The following is a 15,941-nucleotide window of genomic DNA, read 5'->3' as shown; positions in this document are numbered from 1 at the left end:
CACTGTGGAATGTCTATACTTCCGCTATTAGAATATTGACGTATTCAGAAACCAATCACCTAAGCTTTGTTTATACCCATTCAGAGTCATACTGGCTAGAGTTCTAACAACATAGCATCCGCTCTTTTCTCTCATTCTCAATCTCTCTTTACCTTTTGATGGTCCTTGGAAGCGGTGAGCAATTCATACATAAATATGAGTATATATACTCCACACATACATATTTACCGTATATGTGTACAACATTCTATGTATAAGGAGTTTGAGCAGGTGAATGTGTTGGGTGAAATTTTAGAGATACCAAAAAGCCCCTATAATTTGAACGAGATGGGAGCGGAGTGTTGATGTTGCCATGGCTTAATCGTATCTAATTTTTTTTTCTTTTTTTTATATTTTAGTCGTTATTATTGTTATTACGATTTCATTGTCACTTATGGCTGCAAGTTTTCTGGAAGATGTTGGGGATGCGGAACAGGTTTACTCTTCGCTATTATTTATTTTGTTTGGTTAACTGTTCTATGATGGGTATGGACGAAGACCGTTGATTGGCTACTATTTCGAGGATGGCAATCTATCATTTATGCAATGCCAATTCCACTAAGGCCGCAGGCAGCTTCCAGTCACCAAGAACCACTACGCTAATCGAATTTAATAGTTTCGTAAAACAAAAATATTGCTCGTCGTCTATGCCATATGCAGTGAAGTTATTTGGAGAAGATAGAAATATGTACATGCGTGCGTTTGTATGTGCCCACAATTTGATGTAGCGAATTGTCTCAATACATTGCAATTTGAGTTTCAAAGCGATGAAAATTTCACATGAGGGCTATATCTGTGGTCGAGTAAAATATAGTAGTATAGTATAGTTGCATAAATATGTTTATGTAAGCATAAGCGAAAACGTCTTGACTAATAAAACTATTTTTACTACATCTTAAATTTAATTTATTGTCTGAAACGCTTCATTCATGTGAGTCGTGAATCAATCTCTTGCGCCTCACAAACTACATATGTATGTACATATATTTATATTGAACAAAAAATGCAATGAGAATAAAAACGAAATTTAAGAATGCATAACTGTGTGTATATATGTGTATGAACAGGTATGCGGCACCAGGTGACTGCAGTGTCTGAAACGCTGAACTGATCGTGTCAACTTCACTACACCGACTTTAACTAAAACCGCAACAGCACCGACGGCGGCTGCCACGACGTTCATTTTCTTCGTTGGTTGTTTTGTATGCGATAGTACGTAAATAAGGTACTAGCTCGTTAGATCCATCACTTATACACATGCACATATATATGTACGTATTCATAATTACTTCGTACTTTCGTACTCATATAAACTATAGAAATTACACCTTCACACTCGCATTCCTGCACTGTACCTATGAATCCATGTAACGAGATGAACATATATCTTTCTAGCCGTAGTTTTTCTCTCTTTACGTTTTGATTGAGGCTCGCCGTTCCTAATTTTACATTTGTTATTTTAATCGCCCAGGAATTCAATAGTTTTCATTATTCGCGGATTAACAACTCTTCACCACTTTTTGGTATATATCACCGATTTCACTGCGTGTGTGTATGTGTGTGTGCGTATCTATGGGCATGTATATTCGTTTTATGTACATAGATGTGGTTGTTGCATCCACACACACAATATCACACATAGGCTTCTTTCATTCACTGACCAATGCTTGCCTTTGAATTTGTGTACACAGCTTTATGTTTGTGCTTGTATATGTGTGGCCTTTTAAGATCTCTTCAATCCATTACACTTTTCGTTTCCACCATTTATTTTGCGACGAGCACACACAACAAATCCGTCCGAAAGTCAACAGGTAACTGAATCGTTGAAGCCAACACGATCGCCAATAACATGTTATGGCCGCCAACACATCGTCAGCTGTGGAATGTAGGCAGGTTCTTAGCCGACGTGATTTTGACGGCGGCTCAAAACCTATTCGTTGGCTCATAATCTCACAGGTCTGCTTAGCATTACTCAGTTGAATTAGCAAAACAAAATTTTCTCAGCTCGTTCTGTGTGGCTGGATCTCTGCGGACAAGTGAGATCGAAACGTAGCGTGTGCGAATTGATGAAGGTTGCCCACAACTCGCTTTAATGTGGAGGGTACGCTCAATGTGAGCACATACACCTGTGAACAATGGATAAAGTTTGGGATTTCTCTCAAATTTTTTTGTTGGTTTTTCTTTTTGATAACGAATCTCTGAAACGATAACGCTGATCGCGGAAAAAGCAGAAACCAAAGAAAAGGTCCATTCAATTGTTCGCCACAGTTTTACGTACTTTATTTATTTAAAATAATTACACATTATAAATTGAAGGTGATGCTTTTTGATATTCATATTAGAGAACATGTTACAATACTTTCTATTAAATACTTGAAGAATGTTGGCCGAAAGTACAATAATTACATAGGTAGTAGATAAGCATATTGGCTCATTTTTATTGAGGAAACTTTTAACTCTATTCTTCTATTTTCGGATTGTAAAATTTTTACTCTTGCTTTGAGATGCATTATCAGTTGTTGTAGCAGCATAATCATATCATATTCTATAAATTTTTAGGAAACGCTATTGCATTATCAGTGAAAAGGTTGTGCCAAAATGGTGAACACAAATATCGTAAATTGGATTTTGCAAAGCAATATTTTTTTTCGCACATGTACTTTCATCAAATTTGCACTCTATTGTTAGCTGCTATCGTTCGTACATTTAAAATAGTAGATCTGATAGCTGTTATCTGCACATATTTTTTCTTTATATTTTTTTTACTTACGTATGTTATTTATATCTAAAGTTTCGTATACGGTGTTTTTCATTTCAATAAAAGTTTGTTATGCTTAATTCAAATTATATATAGATGCCTACATTTTATCGTATGCAATATTACGTATACATTATTATTAATTGCGTATGCCTGTATGGAGCAAAAGTGAACTCATAGATTGAAGTGATCAAAATCGTAAAAAATAAAAATATAAGAATAAGAATAAAAAATAAATAAAAAGAGAAAGCCTAATTAAATGTTAATATTATTTTTGCAACGAGTTAGATAACATATCAACTCATATTAATTGTATAGTTATATTATGTAAAAATATATTCTATTTAAATAAAGGCATGTGGTGTGAAATTAAATAACCTAAATCCAATACGACAAAACAGACAAATCAAGTTTTTCACTACTTGCTCTGAAACGTTACTATAATACAAAGTTGAGAACTATTTCGATTAGATTAAACTGCAACTTTCGATTGAAATTCTTTTAGTTTTACTTTTTTTATAACAACTTTTGTACATTTCAAATTGAAAAAACGCCTTCATTAATTTACTTGAAAAGTGAATTTCGTGTGCTCACTTTTGCTCGTATACATTTTAATTGCGGTATGTTAAACCGCCTCAAGGACTAAGGTCCTGATGTAGAGTATGATCATAACCGCCCATACTGTTGTCATACTGCTGTTGATCGTAGCCGCCTGAACCCATTGGATACCCCATGGAATCCTGTGGTGGAGCTGGTGACATCATGGGTGTTGTAGTACCGCTGGGCGGCCCTGCCATTGAATATGGAGAAGCACCAGCTGCTTTCTTAGCTGCATATAGATTGGCTTCTTCCTGTGCCTTACCTATATTCTTTTTGTAACGAATACGTTTATTACCAAACCAGTTAGAGACTTGCGAAACCTGAAAAATATAATCAACCGTTAATAATTTGGTTATTTGCATGCAGATATTATAAACACACAGTTATTCCACACTTTCTCGCCAACTCCTCTTTTGCTTCCTCCGATGGATACGGATTGCTTAAATGACTGTAGAAATACTCGTTTAGGATTTCGGAAGCTTGCTTACTGAAATTACGGCGTTTGCGTCTAGCGTCGAGGAACCGAGACCGTAATATCATAACAGCCTCACATGTCGACTGCTTCAACTGCATTTGTATAGAACTGAATTTCTTATGAATAATTTGAACCATTCGCTCAATTTCTTTAGGCGTAATTGGTCTAAAAAATAAGAATATATGTGAATCGGTGTAGCGATGGCTTTGTGATAATAGCGATTTACCTGGTCCGACTTTGTTCTCGAAGTAAGTTCATCACGTGTGTGGTGAACTCATTGCAAGCCTGCTCATATTTCTCCAACTCTTGATGGTATATCTGACGAATTTGTGCGAGCTTGGCACGATAGTCCGAATGTTCAATAGCATTGTCTGCGCCATCGATCGACAAGGAAGATCCTACTTGTTTCATAAAGAAGTTCAAGAAAAGTGCAAGAAAGTAAACTTAGTAGGCACCTACCTTGACTTGCTGCAGCTGCTGAAGCGGCTGCTGCTCCGCCGCCACCTTTCTCTGGTCCTGCAACACCCTCAGCAATTAGCATATTATCCAGACGCATTAATTGTGGATCTGGAGGTTCCTCTTCTTGCGTATTGCGAATAGAAAGGACTACAAAAGGGTAATAAGATGAGTAAAATTATTAAAAATTTAAATAGAAATCAAATAATTACTTATAGTTATTGTCTTATAAATTTTGCACCCTAAATCTATCTTTGTCCTTCTATCTATGGAATTTGTTATAGAAATGTAATAATCAATATCTTATCTTATATTATATATATAAAAATGAAATGATGTTCGTTTGTACGCATTTTTTTGGGCCGATACGAGGCCAATTTTATTCGTTCTTTTTTTCATATTATAGGGATCCACTAGGGGAAGGTTTTTAGCAAAAAAAAATTTTCTTTTAAATATTTTCTTCATATAAAAAAAAGAAAAAATAAAAATATTTTACAAAACAAAACTTGCTCGATTCTTAGATTAAAGTAAGTTTCGAATCGACATTCATTTTATGTGTACAACTTTTTTTGAATTTTTCGTTATTGTATACAGAAATTTCAAATGATTCGAATGAAAATTTTTTTTATTTCTTCCATAAAATATTACACCTGTCGTTAGACAATAAGTAATTTGATTTACAAAAAGATGGAATGAGAGTGATATTGAAGGGCCAATGCCCCCAAGCTCATTTAGAAGAAATATATACATATTATTTAAAAACAAGTGGTTAACAAACAATGACATATACGATTAGTTGACAATTGATTACAAGGATTTTGCAAGATCTGTTGGTGTTTGACGGTTAAGCCGACTTTGGGTAAATTTTTCTTTATTTGGTAGTCTTCTCATCATAGGATTTGTATGCGTTAATAGTCTATTTATGTGTCTTCTGCTAGCGCTTTGCATTGTTTCATCAATAGTATCGATGTCAAGGTCGCGATGAATATCTGCGTTAGGTATGTACCAAGGTGCATTAGTTAAGGTCCTAAGTATTTATGAAAATAATGTTTCAATTCAATTGAGCAATGCTTTCTTTTACCAATTCTATATGGAAATGAATGCGTTTGCAAACGATGTTTTCGGCTATGAACAAATGTTGGAATCGAATGAAAAAGGAAAGAAACGCGAAATGATAAAAAAAATTCTTGGAAAATTTAAAATCAATGGTGCTTCATTGGGAAAATTCAAAGGTAATAAGAACATACTCAAGATAAAGTTAGAATTCGAATTTTTAGATTTATTTTGTTTATTTCTCATTTTTTCAGAAGTACACCACACAACAACTCATTCCAACTCTGATTTTGAAATCCTGTTGGAATTGGTGATCGATAATTTTGTCACTATAATGGTCAATGGAAATTTGCGTGTATCAGACCCTGCATATTATTTACCATATCAACTTTTTATGGAACATATGGACCAAATGAACACAAAAAAATAATTTAGTTTTGTTTTGATTTTTTGCAACATTTTGGTTTTCAGTTAATACAATAAAAACAATACTGTTTTTTCGTGAACACAAGTGAACACAAAATTCTAAATTTATTATGATGTTTGTTTAGTATGTTTTTAGAAAAAAAGTAAATTTTTTGGTTTTGAGGAAATTTGTTTATTGTTGCTATTTGTGAAAGCGTAGATATTTGTAAGTATTTGACTATAATCCTAAAAGTTATTGGAATACCACTATGACACATAGAAAACATTTTTTCAAAGGGGTGTTTTTCGAAAATTATAAAAAAATTGTTTCCAAAAATTTTGAAGAAATAAAGTAAAATAAAAAAATTTCGAAAGCATGAAATTTTTTCAAAACCAAATTTTCCTCAAAAAGATAAAAGAAATTTCTTCGAAGAGGTGTTTTTCTAAAATTACAAAAAAAAAATTTCAAAAATTTTAAACAAATAAAATAAAATAAAACTTTTTCAAGGGTATGAAATTTTTTCAAAACAAAATTTTCTGAAAACCAAACAAAATTAAAAAAAAAAAAATGGTGTTTTCAAAGCATTTCATATTCCACTATTAGAGAATACATTTTTTCGAGGGGGTGTTTTTCAAAGCGGAAAAAAATCTTTTTTAACAAATCAATTTAAACTTTTACAAAAGTATGAAATTTTTTCAAGAACAAAATTTTCTCAAAAACGTTAAATTAAAAAAAATAGTTTTTTCAAAATATTTAATTTTCAGCAATTAACTGAGAAGAAATTTGTTAGAGCGAAGTGTTTTTCAAAACTTCAAAAAACACTTTTTAACCGAAAAAATAAACCTTTTTTCAAAAACAACAGGAATGATTGCCTAACAATTCTGCACTTTTGCACAGTCTAAAGAGGCATTGATACAGAGTGTATTTCCAAACATAGTTCAACATTACAAAAACCATGATTGACTCAGCGAAAGAGCAATTTTAGCTGGGAAAAATAAGGACGTCAATGATATAAATTCAGCTATTTTAGATCAAATACCTGGTGACATAGTTGCGTATAAGTCAATGGACACTATTACTGATCAAGATGAGGTCGTAAATTATCCAACTGAATTCTTAAACTCACTCGATTTGCCAGGCTTACCACCTCATAATTTACGATTAAAAATTGGAGCACCGATTATTATGCTGCGCAATAGTAATGTGCCCCGACTTTGCAACGGTACCAGACTCGCTGTGAAGAAGCTAATGGGTAACGTTATCGAAGCAACAATTTTGAAAGGGAAGTACAAAGGAGAAGACATTTTGATACCTTGAATTCCACTGATTCCGGCGGATTTACCATTCGATTTCAAACGTTTGCAGTTCCCTATTCGCCTTGCCTTCGCTATGAGAATTAATAAGGCGCAAGGACAGTCTCTACAAATGTGCGGTATTAATTTAGAATACCCAATTTTTTCTCATGGACAATTGTATGTAGCTTGCTCACGAGTTGGCAAACCATCGTCATTATTCACACGAAAGATGAAAAAACCAAAAACGTTGTCTACCAAAAAGTGTTACAATAAAGTTCGAATGAAATTGTATCAAAGAATTTGCTTTGTTTCGTATTAATTTTATTCTTTTTCAGCAAATCATTGAATTTATCGTCTAGCGAAGCGGGCGAGGGTACGCTAGTAAGTTATAATTTATTATGAATTTGAACTAAAATACCCTTGTGGTTGTCGCACAAGTGTAAACTTTATGGGAAACATTTTTTCCTGAAATGCACTCAGCCTAGGAACATTTAAGCCATGCAATTATACCAGTTTTATTTTACATATTTAGCCTTGGAACAAAAGTTCTAAATGCTTCCACCTCAAAGTATGACTATTCTCCAATGATCTCAAACTACTCTTTCCAAAGCAAAACGTTCTTTTCAATTTAATTGTAAATATTTAAACATACAAGTTAATCAAAATTCACCACTGTAACCATTATATTAGTTTTAAAGTATAATGAGAAACCAGCTCATCGGGGGAGTTGAAAAGCTGCTTGCTTTGGCTTTTTGTTTGCTGTTTTGGTCAGTAAGAAATACTCTTCGTTAGCGCAGCCTAGCCGCGGTCAACGGAATTCATCTGGCAAGCTGCATTTATGCGTTTACTCAAGAGGTTTGTATCCCAGAAATTCGTATGCTAATGTATAGGTTAGCATTCACCTACAGTTATCAAAAACAAAAAAAACTCAATACTGCAGTATTATCAAACATTTCTCTCAAAACTAGTAACTATACGCTCGCCAACTACTACGTTATTACACCCTGCTTGCGTAGCTCACTCCCTCCCCATGCAACATAAAATGTGTGCGAAATAGTTAGCCAACATTCAACAACCATCTAATTTCATACATTTTTGCTTACTACCCAAAGTCAGGGGATGAACAAAGATGGATAAAATCATGGAGATAAACAGCTATATAACCGAACAAACAAACACACGCAAAACAAATAACAAACAATTCAGCATTCATTCCCATACTTCCCAAACCATCGGCACGTACAGCACGCAGGTTGGTCCCTGAGCACGCATAGTCGTTTTGTGCCAACTTGAGAAGATTAGATTAAGGAACTTGAATTTTCTTTCTCTTGTTGTATACTTTTTTGTACTAACGCTGGCTTGTGTTGCCATTATTGACTACAATTTTCTTTCGCCACGGCTGCCTTCTCCCAATACGAAATAATAAAGGGTGCAAAGACAAGGGAACGCACACATTCTTTAAACAATTGTTGTACAACAAAACGCGAAGTTGGAATAATATTAAAATGCTGTGCCGATTTTATACACCAAACAGGGTGAAGGCACCTATCCTAAATTTAAAGCAGGCATCATCACTAGAAACTTGTACGAATTGCAATATTGGCATCACCCACCCACGTTGAGCAATCTACAAGTATGCACACTCATAGCGTAGTGCTCTCTCCTTGACAGCAGACAAATTTAGATACTAATTTTGTGGTCGGCGACAGATGTTCAAATGTAATAATGCCCACCAAACACTTAGTGTAGGCTTTGGTCTGGGATTTTAATGGTGGTGAATATCAAATATCCTTTACACTATTAATTTTAAGCTAAAGTTCAAAGTTCTTAGCTTGAATGCTGTGATGCAAATAATATTTTTTTGTTTAGTAAAGGAAAATCTTCTATTGAGTGCATCCTGGAAGGTGTAGTGTAATACAAGTTATAAATAACTAAGTAATAGGACTATGTTTAAGTTCGTGCGGTTTTTTTTCGAAATTTGAAACTTTATTGACGTAAAATGGTTACAAATTTAATATTCAAAGTATTGTCCATCGCTTACTACTACTTTTTCCCATCTTTCTGGCAATTCACGGATTCCCTTTGTGAAAAATTCGGTCGGTTTTGCCGCAATCCACGAATCGATCCATTTTTTGACTTCATCGTAATTACGGAAGTGCTGGTCAGCCAGGCCATGTTGCATCGATCGGAAGAGATAGTAATCGGATGGCGCAAGGTCTGGACTATACGGCGGGTGGGGTAGGACATCCCATTTGAGCGTTTCTAAGTATGTTTTGACCACTTGTGCAACATGTGGCCGAGCATTGTCATGTTGCAAAATAACTTTGTCGTGTCTATCGGCGTATTGCGGCCGTTTTTCTCGCAGTGCTCGGCTCAAACGCATCAATTGTCGTCGGTAGACATCCCCCGTAATCGTTTCATTCGGTTTCAGTAGCTCATAATACACAACACCCAGCTGGTCCCACCAGATACACAGCATAACCTTCAGGCCATGAATATTCTGCGCCGACGTCGATGTTGAAGCATGGCCAGGGTATCCATACGTTGCCCGACGTTTTGGATTGTCGTAATGGACCCACTTTTCATCGCCAGTCACAATTCGATGCAAAAAACCCTTTCTTTTGTGCCGTTGAAGCAGTTGTTCGCATGCCATAAAACGGCGTTCAACGTCTCTTGGCTTCAATTCATACGGCACCCAATGGCCTACCTTTCGGATCATTCCCATGGCTTTTAAACGTTTGGAAATGGTTGATTGATCAACTCCCAAAGTTTTTGCAACCTCTTCTTGCGTTTGAGCCGGATCTTGATCGAGCAATTCCTCCAATTCGGTATCCATGAACTTTGGCGGCGCACCCTCGCGTTCTTCGTCTTCCAAGCCAAAATCACCACTTTTAAAGCGTGCAAACCACTTCTGGCACGTTCGCTCAGCTAGAGCATGCTCACCATAAACTTCCACCAAGATACGATGACTTTCGGCTGCTTTTTTCTTCATATTAAAAAATTCCCCGCAAAAACACATTATTTGGCACGAAATTCGACATTTTCAAGTGTGGTAAAAATATTGTTGTTTACGCTTCAAATAAAAAACTTATACTGACGTTTGTGCCTTACGACAGTAGCTCTCCAATGAATGTTTGGAAATGTGGATCGATGGAATAATAATCAAGTTACGCCATCTGTTGTAAAACCGCAGGAACTTATCGATAGACCTATTATTTGAAATTATTGTGCATTATAATAAATTTTTTGTTGTTACACATGACTATTATTTCTTAGCGAATATTTTCTAAATAGGATATCTTTTTTTACTGAATGAATGAACGAAAAGGAGATTTTCACTTCGACATCACTGTACCTCATCCAAACCCAGCTCCCTCAATAAACCTAAGAATGAGCTGAAGCTACTATTTTCAGTATTACACTACATACAGAAATGAACCCGATTTATATCTGGCCAAGAACTGCCACTTCAGCAACATTTCTCAAACATTTATGGGCAGTGTTTATGCTGTTACAAAACATCAAAAACTGGTATGAATGGAATAGTCTTACCTGCAACTGTTGGAAAATAAAATTTATCAGTACCGGACAAATATTCATTATTTCTTATCCAATAACTGTTTGGTTCTACAAATATAGAAATGATTATTTTGCTTTTAAAACACGTAACAATAACTAAATATCTTTGACCCCTTCTTTCGCCTTAGGAAGCCTAGTGCAATAATAAAAATCGTATACTACACTATATTATTGTAACAATAAGTCGTATTGCAATAAACAATGATTCGTGAGTATTTACCGCTCATCTACTTTTAAAGTCGTATTTAAATATACGAACTTACATATGGCCAATACGCAACCGTGAGTATCAATAAAGAAATGGGGTGCATTGATTATTTGATTATGCAAGTCATATTTTAAGCAACTTTATGGGGCACACAGTATCGTGTAAGTGTAAAATTAGCTACGGCAAGCAGACGCGACAAGCTCGAAGTTTACCTGCAATTTGGATGCGAGTGTATAGCTGATCGATGGACAAACAACGTACACTAAACCGGCTTGATGCTGTGTCGTTGAGCTTGTTTTAAGTTTTACAAGATTCTTAAGAAATGCGGCATAAGGAAACAAAGATTGACTCATGTAAGAAAGCATGCACACATATATACATATGAAAGCCCTTGTGCTCACATGATTAAGGCACTTCATCTTTTTACAATATCCGCAATATTTTCCATGATACATTTATTTGGTTAATTTTTTATAAAAATATAGTTCAAATACAAAATTAAAAAGATCTTCAATATGAGTTTTATATGGAAGAAAATTCTCAACGCGACTTCAAAATTTTATTTTATTGTACAAAAATTAAATGGGCTATAAAACGGGTTTTTAAATATTCTGATTAAACATTTGAAAATAAGGGTTTTGATATAAAATTTAGCATGCAAAATATTGGGAATATTGTAAAAAGGTAAAAGACTTAAATATGTGAGCACAAGTGCACATATAAATACATATGTATGCACATATATTTGTACGTAGGTACTGCATTTAAAAGAACGTTTTTCAACAGAGGTTGAATAAAAAGAAATGAACGTAAAATGTGTATAAGTTTATGAATCGGAAAATCCATTACCATAGCATTTGATATTCTGCTTCCGAGCATTTTTCTCTTAAATGCTTCATTAGACAGTCAAATGATTTAAAAGGGTTGAAAGGCGCGTGGAGCGGCGAATGGCAGAACATAAGAAAACAGAAGCATTTTGTCGCGGCTACGCAATGAAGGTTCGAATTAATTTAAATGAAAAAAGAAAACAAAAATAGAAATGCAGATTCACACACACACATACATAGATGACGGTTTAGTGGGAGAATGTAAATAGTGGGTTCAATGATTTTTCCCAAGTGTAATCATACCAAGAAAACGGCAACAAAAATATAATGCCAAAATACCTTGTTACAGAGAGGTCGGGTTTATCAAGGAAAATGTATGCCTCCCATACACCTGAAAAATATGTGTACACAATTGTTGTGACAGTAAATTTAAAGTCAAATTAAAATTTTTGAACTTTGTAGCTGAGGTAGTTTTGGTCACGGATGGCTTTTGTTATTTTTGAAAACAGGTGATAGCGCTTACAACCTTAAAGTGATGCAATCCATATACAGTTTAATTTAATGCGTTGTTTGCCTAATAGTAGTTCAGCACACACGTTTGCAGTGTGTACTTTTATTGGCCGATTCCCTTTTTCATCTTCGCACCATCGCAACATTCAGCATTTTCACCGTGCTTTGCTACCGCAACTACTGTTTCGAACAGCGGTGAAAAAAACTGTCAACGTCTACTGCTCCGAAATGATTGTTTATATGAAATGGCAACAGTTGTTGTTGTAGCATCCCCAATAAAGTAACCCCATTCAGAACATATGGCACGCTCGCATTACTTGTATATTCAATTTCGTATGTTCAAACGCAATAAAGGCACAAAAATTCGAATTTTTCCGCACAACAATTCGAAGGCAAAACGTCGAAGAACAGACTATGGCATGAAAAAATGAAAAACTCTGGAAAACATTATTATGCGGCGCGCTTGAAACGTGCTTAGCATATTATTATTTTTACAGAAGAACAAAGTTGGCACTGTTCACATTTTATCATAAAAATAATAATAAAGCGAAAGGTAACAAGAACAGAAGTCAGCATCAATGTAGCGCGTGGAAAATCAGAAACCCTTTATTGACAGTGTCAACTACATACACATGTTCGTGCGATTTATTATTTTTGGGGAATACCAAATGCAGCCATATTAAAATGTACTGACTTGTTTTAAATATAGAAAATCTGAAAAAAGATGGTGACAGTTCATTTGTATCACTTACCGGTTTTCTCCTTAATCTCGCATAGTACGGAGAACAAGGCCGGCTTCATACGATGACAATTTAAAGTATGCTTTCTTGCCTGCGCTTCATCCAGTGACTGCTCCGAAATGCTCATGATCTGCTGCAAGATTTCGCCAATATCCTTTTGCTTGCGTACCTCATTTTCATTTCCAGCGTTTTGGCCGTCATCCTGACCCGGCATACCGTATGCCTGTGGGGCCATCATACCACCTGTATGTGCCATCATACGATTGGGATCCTCCATGTTATTGTGCGACTCACACCGCTAAAACGCAGAGTCTAAGACGCAATATAAATACAACGAGAAAAAATATTAGCAATTTGTTGTTTCAGAACTATTCAAATGACACTTATGCGAGTTTATTTTTTATTTATATAAGTTTGAAGTGAAAATGCGTATAATGAAGTTGTGGAATGAGCTTACGGCGACGATGGAAGGCAATGCGCGCACGTTACACCATCAACGAGATTCACTTGAAAACTAAAATCAAAACCGAGTGTTGGGATAACGTCAGTGCCAGCAATGATGAAACGCATGTTGCTCTCTTTAATGCTCTCTTCGCGTGTCGAAAATTCATCGGGGATGCTTTGTGTTCACTACAGTAGGCCAATAGACAAACATAGTGGTAATGGGCATCATGCTATCAGATGCGCTACAGTTATCAATGCTACCACTTATCTCGCCTTGAAAAAGTGTAAAGCAAACGAACAAAGGGATGTGTGTATGACTTTTTGCGTTGCCAGCTTTAAGGACTGCACATGTGTTGGTTATTTGTGGAGTATGCTAAGATTCGAGCGTCGCTGCTCACTTCTTTAATTACAGTCTTCTGTGCCTTAACGAAGGAAATATTTATGGGTCGTCCTTGAAACGATAATCACTCCAACTGTGCAATTGTTTAGTTCTATGACTGTGGTCCAAAGAATCTTAAAATGCAGGACACATGCGCAACTCATGTCGACAGCAAATTTGGATATTTTTATTGCAATACAGGATGCTTTATATTTACAGTAACACAACCGAAACTAGAATAAGCTTTTCATCAAACAAAGTTTTTTTCTTAAATTCCAACACAACGTGAATCCTCACTTCCTAGTCTATGTAAATCAGTTTTGTCTTTTGCCAAATCTGTGAAGTAAAACATTTCAAATATTTCCTAATGATCAGTAAAAGTAAAATGAGATTTTTCTATAAAGACTGAAATCCATTTATTAACGCAAATTAGCGGCCGAGGCAACCGACTATGCTTGTGTGTGATTACCATTCGGGACGGCCCAGGCTTCGCAAACAACTGTGGGCGCGAAACAACAAATAATGAAAATGGTTTTTTCTAATAGCAGTCGCCCCTTGGCAAGCAATGACAAACCTCCAAGTGTATTTCTGCCAAGAAAAAAAAAAAGCTTCTCATAAAAACCATTTGCGGTTCGGAGCTGGTATAAAACTGTAGGTACCTTCATTTGTAGGGCAACATCATTTCGAGATTAAACTAGAATTTTACACTGCTGGGCGCTATAATTTCGGCTTTGCTCAATGCCATTGTAAGAACTTACTTACGCTCTAATATAGGAGGTATTGCGCCCCCTTATTCAGCCACCCTGTGGCATATCCTTAACCAATATTTTCTAATATCATATATCATATCCAAAATGATCGGGATTCTTTCTTTGGAGAGCGTTGCATTCAAATTGCTCCTCCTCTTAAGGATAGTAGCTTTTCTTGATGAGAGACAAATGTTGTTGTCTACTTTGGCCTTGCTGCGCGTGCCAAATATTGGTTTCTCTTTTATGTCACTGTATTGCCTTACCCAGAATATGATCCACTAAATCTAAAAACCACGCCTATGAATATTATGTCAATGAAACATTTCATAGCAGCACACCAGTTTAATGAGTAAATAAAAAAATGTGATTGAATTTATTTCCCCATCAGCATACTCCTGTATTGTAGGCTCGCTTTAACTTCAACCAACACATTTAGGTGAGAACTGCGCAATCTATTCCGAAAACTTTTTGTATATATATAATATTTAAGTGCTTATTCCCATATGTACTTACATTTAAAGGAACTGTGCAGTATTAGAGAGTACCAAACCTGTAAATGAGAATGTGAATATTACTTAAAAGCCATTGAAATTAGAAAACATTAATTCAACACTATTTTATTAATTTTATACACAGTATACATAAACAAGTGTATTCGCAACAGCTACGGAAAAATAGAGTAGAGAAAAATCAAACGAAAACGAGGAGGCAAGAAACACATACGAGAGCAATATTCGACGAAGTCGAGAGATATTTATTTCATTTTAACTAATGCTATTTTTCACTTACAAAATTTAAAGTTTTTAAAAATTAATGCACTACATTAATTCATATCGATTACATAGAACTTTCAATGATTTTTCTCTAAATAAGAGGATTATTTATCAAATACCACGAATAAATAAATTCAGAACATTGCACTAGCTCACCACCAAATGCAAATCGTCACCAGGCACTGCCAGTCAAAAAATTTTAAGTGTTGTCAAACTTAAGATCCACAACTATATGTATGTCAGTGATGCCACATACTTTTTTTTTAATGAACTAACCAAAATACTTGGTTACAACATAGCGGAAGTAGTGAAATATTTCGGTTTTATATCTTTCGCCCCACTTTACGCAATTTTTTTGTAAAATGAATGGGTTCTCATAAAGGAATGAGTTATACATATGTATATTGTAATCGTTTTGAAGTTATATTTTAATTCTTAGTTACATAGGTTTCAGTTATGCAAATTGGCATGTCTTGCGAAAAACATATAGCTCTTAGTTGCCCATAACTTTCGCATTATTTAATTTATACATAAACTGCATTTTTAATATTTAAATTATTATAGTTACAATCTCAAAGTTCACATAATTATTCTACTTAAAACTTTATATTATATATAGAGCCACGAAAACTGAACCCATTCCATACATA

The 15,941-nt window shown here is 35.0% G+C and overlaps 2 protein-coding genes across 7 annotated transcripts in view; both read right to left on the bottom strand.

The window, feature by feature from the left end:
• Positions 1-1,835, bottom strand: part of LOC129239554 (unconventional myosin-XV) — a 29,645-nt gene extending 27,810 nt beyond the window's left edge. The window contains exon 1 of the mRNA XM_054875132.1: positions 1,395-1,835. The gene's annotated coding sequence lies outside the window, so the exon portion shown is untranslated. The remainder of the gene's footprint in view (positions 1-1,394) is intronic.
• A 459-nt stretch (positions 1,836-2,294) lies between these two features.
• LOC129236886 (homeobox protein extradenticle) lies at positions 2,295-15,492 on the bottom strand. Of its 6 annotated transcripts, none has more exons than XM_054871167.1 (7): positions 15,448-15,492; positions 15,032-15,068; positions 12,959-13,258; positions 4,332-4,478; positions 4,099-4,270; positions 3,779-4,037; positions 2,295-3,717 (listed from the first exon to the last, which is right to left on the bottom strand). In XM_054871167.1, the coding sequence occupies exons 3-7, from the start codon at positions 13,221-13,223 to the stop codon at positions 3,433-3,435; spliced, it is 1,128 nt and encodes a 375-aa protein (XP_054727142.1). In that variant the 5' UTR covers positions 13,224-13,258; positions 15,032-15,068; positions 15,448-15,492; the 3' UTR covers positions 2,295-3,432. The 6 variants fall into 6 exon arrangements, with proteins under 6 accessions (XP_054727142.1, XP_054727143.1, XP_054727139.1 ...); XM_054871168.1 differs by having other exon boundaries at positions 15,411-15,460; XM_054871164.1 differs by lacking the exon at positions 15,448-15,492 and adding an exon at positions 15,308-15,387.
• Between the last annotated feature and the right edge of the window lie 449 nt (positions 15,493-15,941).

The sequence above is a fragment of the Anastrepha obliqua genome, chromosome 2, assembly GCF_027943255.1.
Source record: "Anastrepha obliqua isolate idAnaObli1 chromosome 2, idAnaObli1_1.0, whole genome shotgun sequence".
Taxonomy (NCBI): Eukaryota; Metazoa; Arthropoda; class Insecta; order Diptera; family Tephritidae; genus Anastrepha; species Anastrepha obliqua.
Note: the sequence above shows the minus strand (reverse complement) of the source record. Positions and strands in the feature narration are given on the sequence as shown.

Excerpts from the sequence above, each read along its gene's own strand:
- LOC129236886 (XM_054871167.1), bottom strand. The coding sequence starts at position 13,223 with ATGGAGGATCCCAATCGTATGATGGCACATACAGGTGGTATGATGGCC. Across the intron at positions 4,271-4,331 it reads AGCAGCTGCAGCAAGTCAAG|GATCTTCCTTGTCGATCGAT; the intron begins GTAGGTGCCTAC and ends TGAAACAAGTAG. Across the intron at positions 3,718-3,778 it reads CGAGAAAGTGTGGAATAACT|GTTTCGCAAGTCTCTAACTG; the intron begins GTGTGTTTATAA and ends TATATTTTTCAG.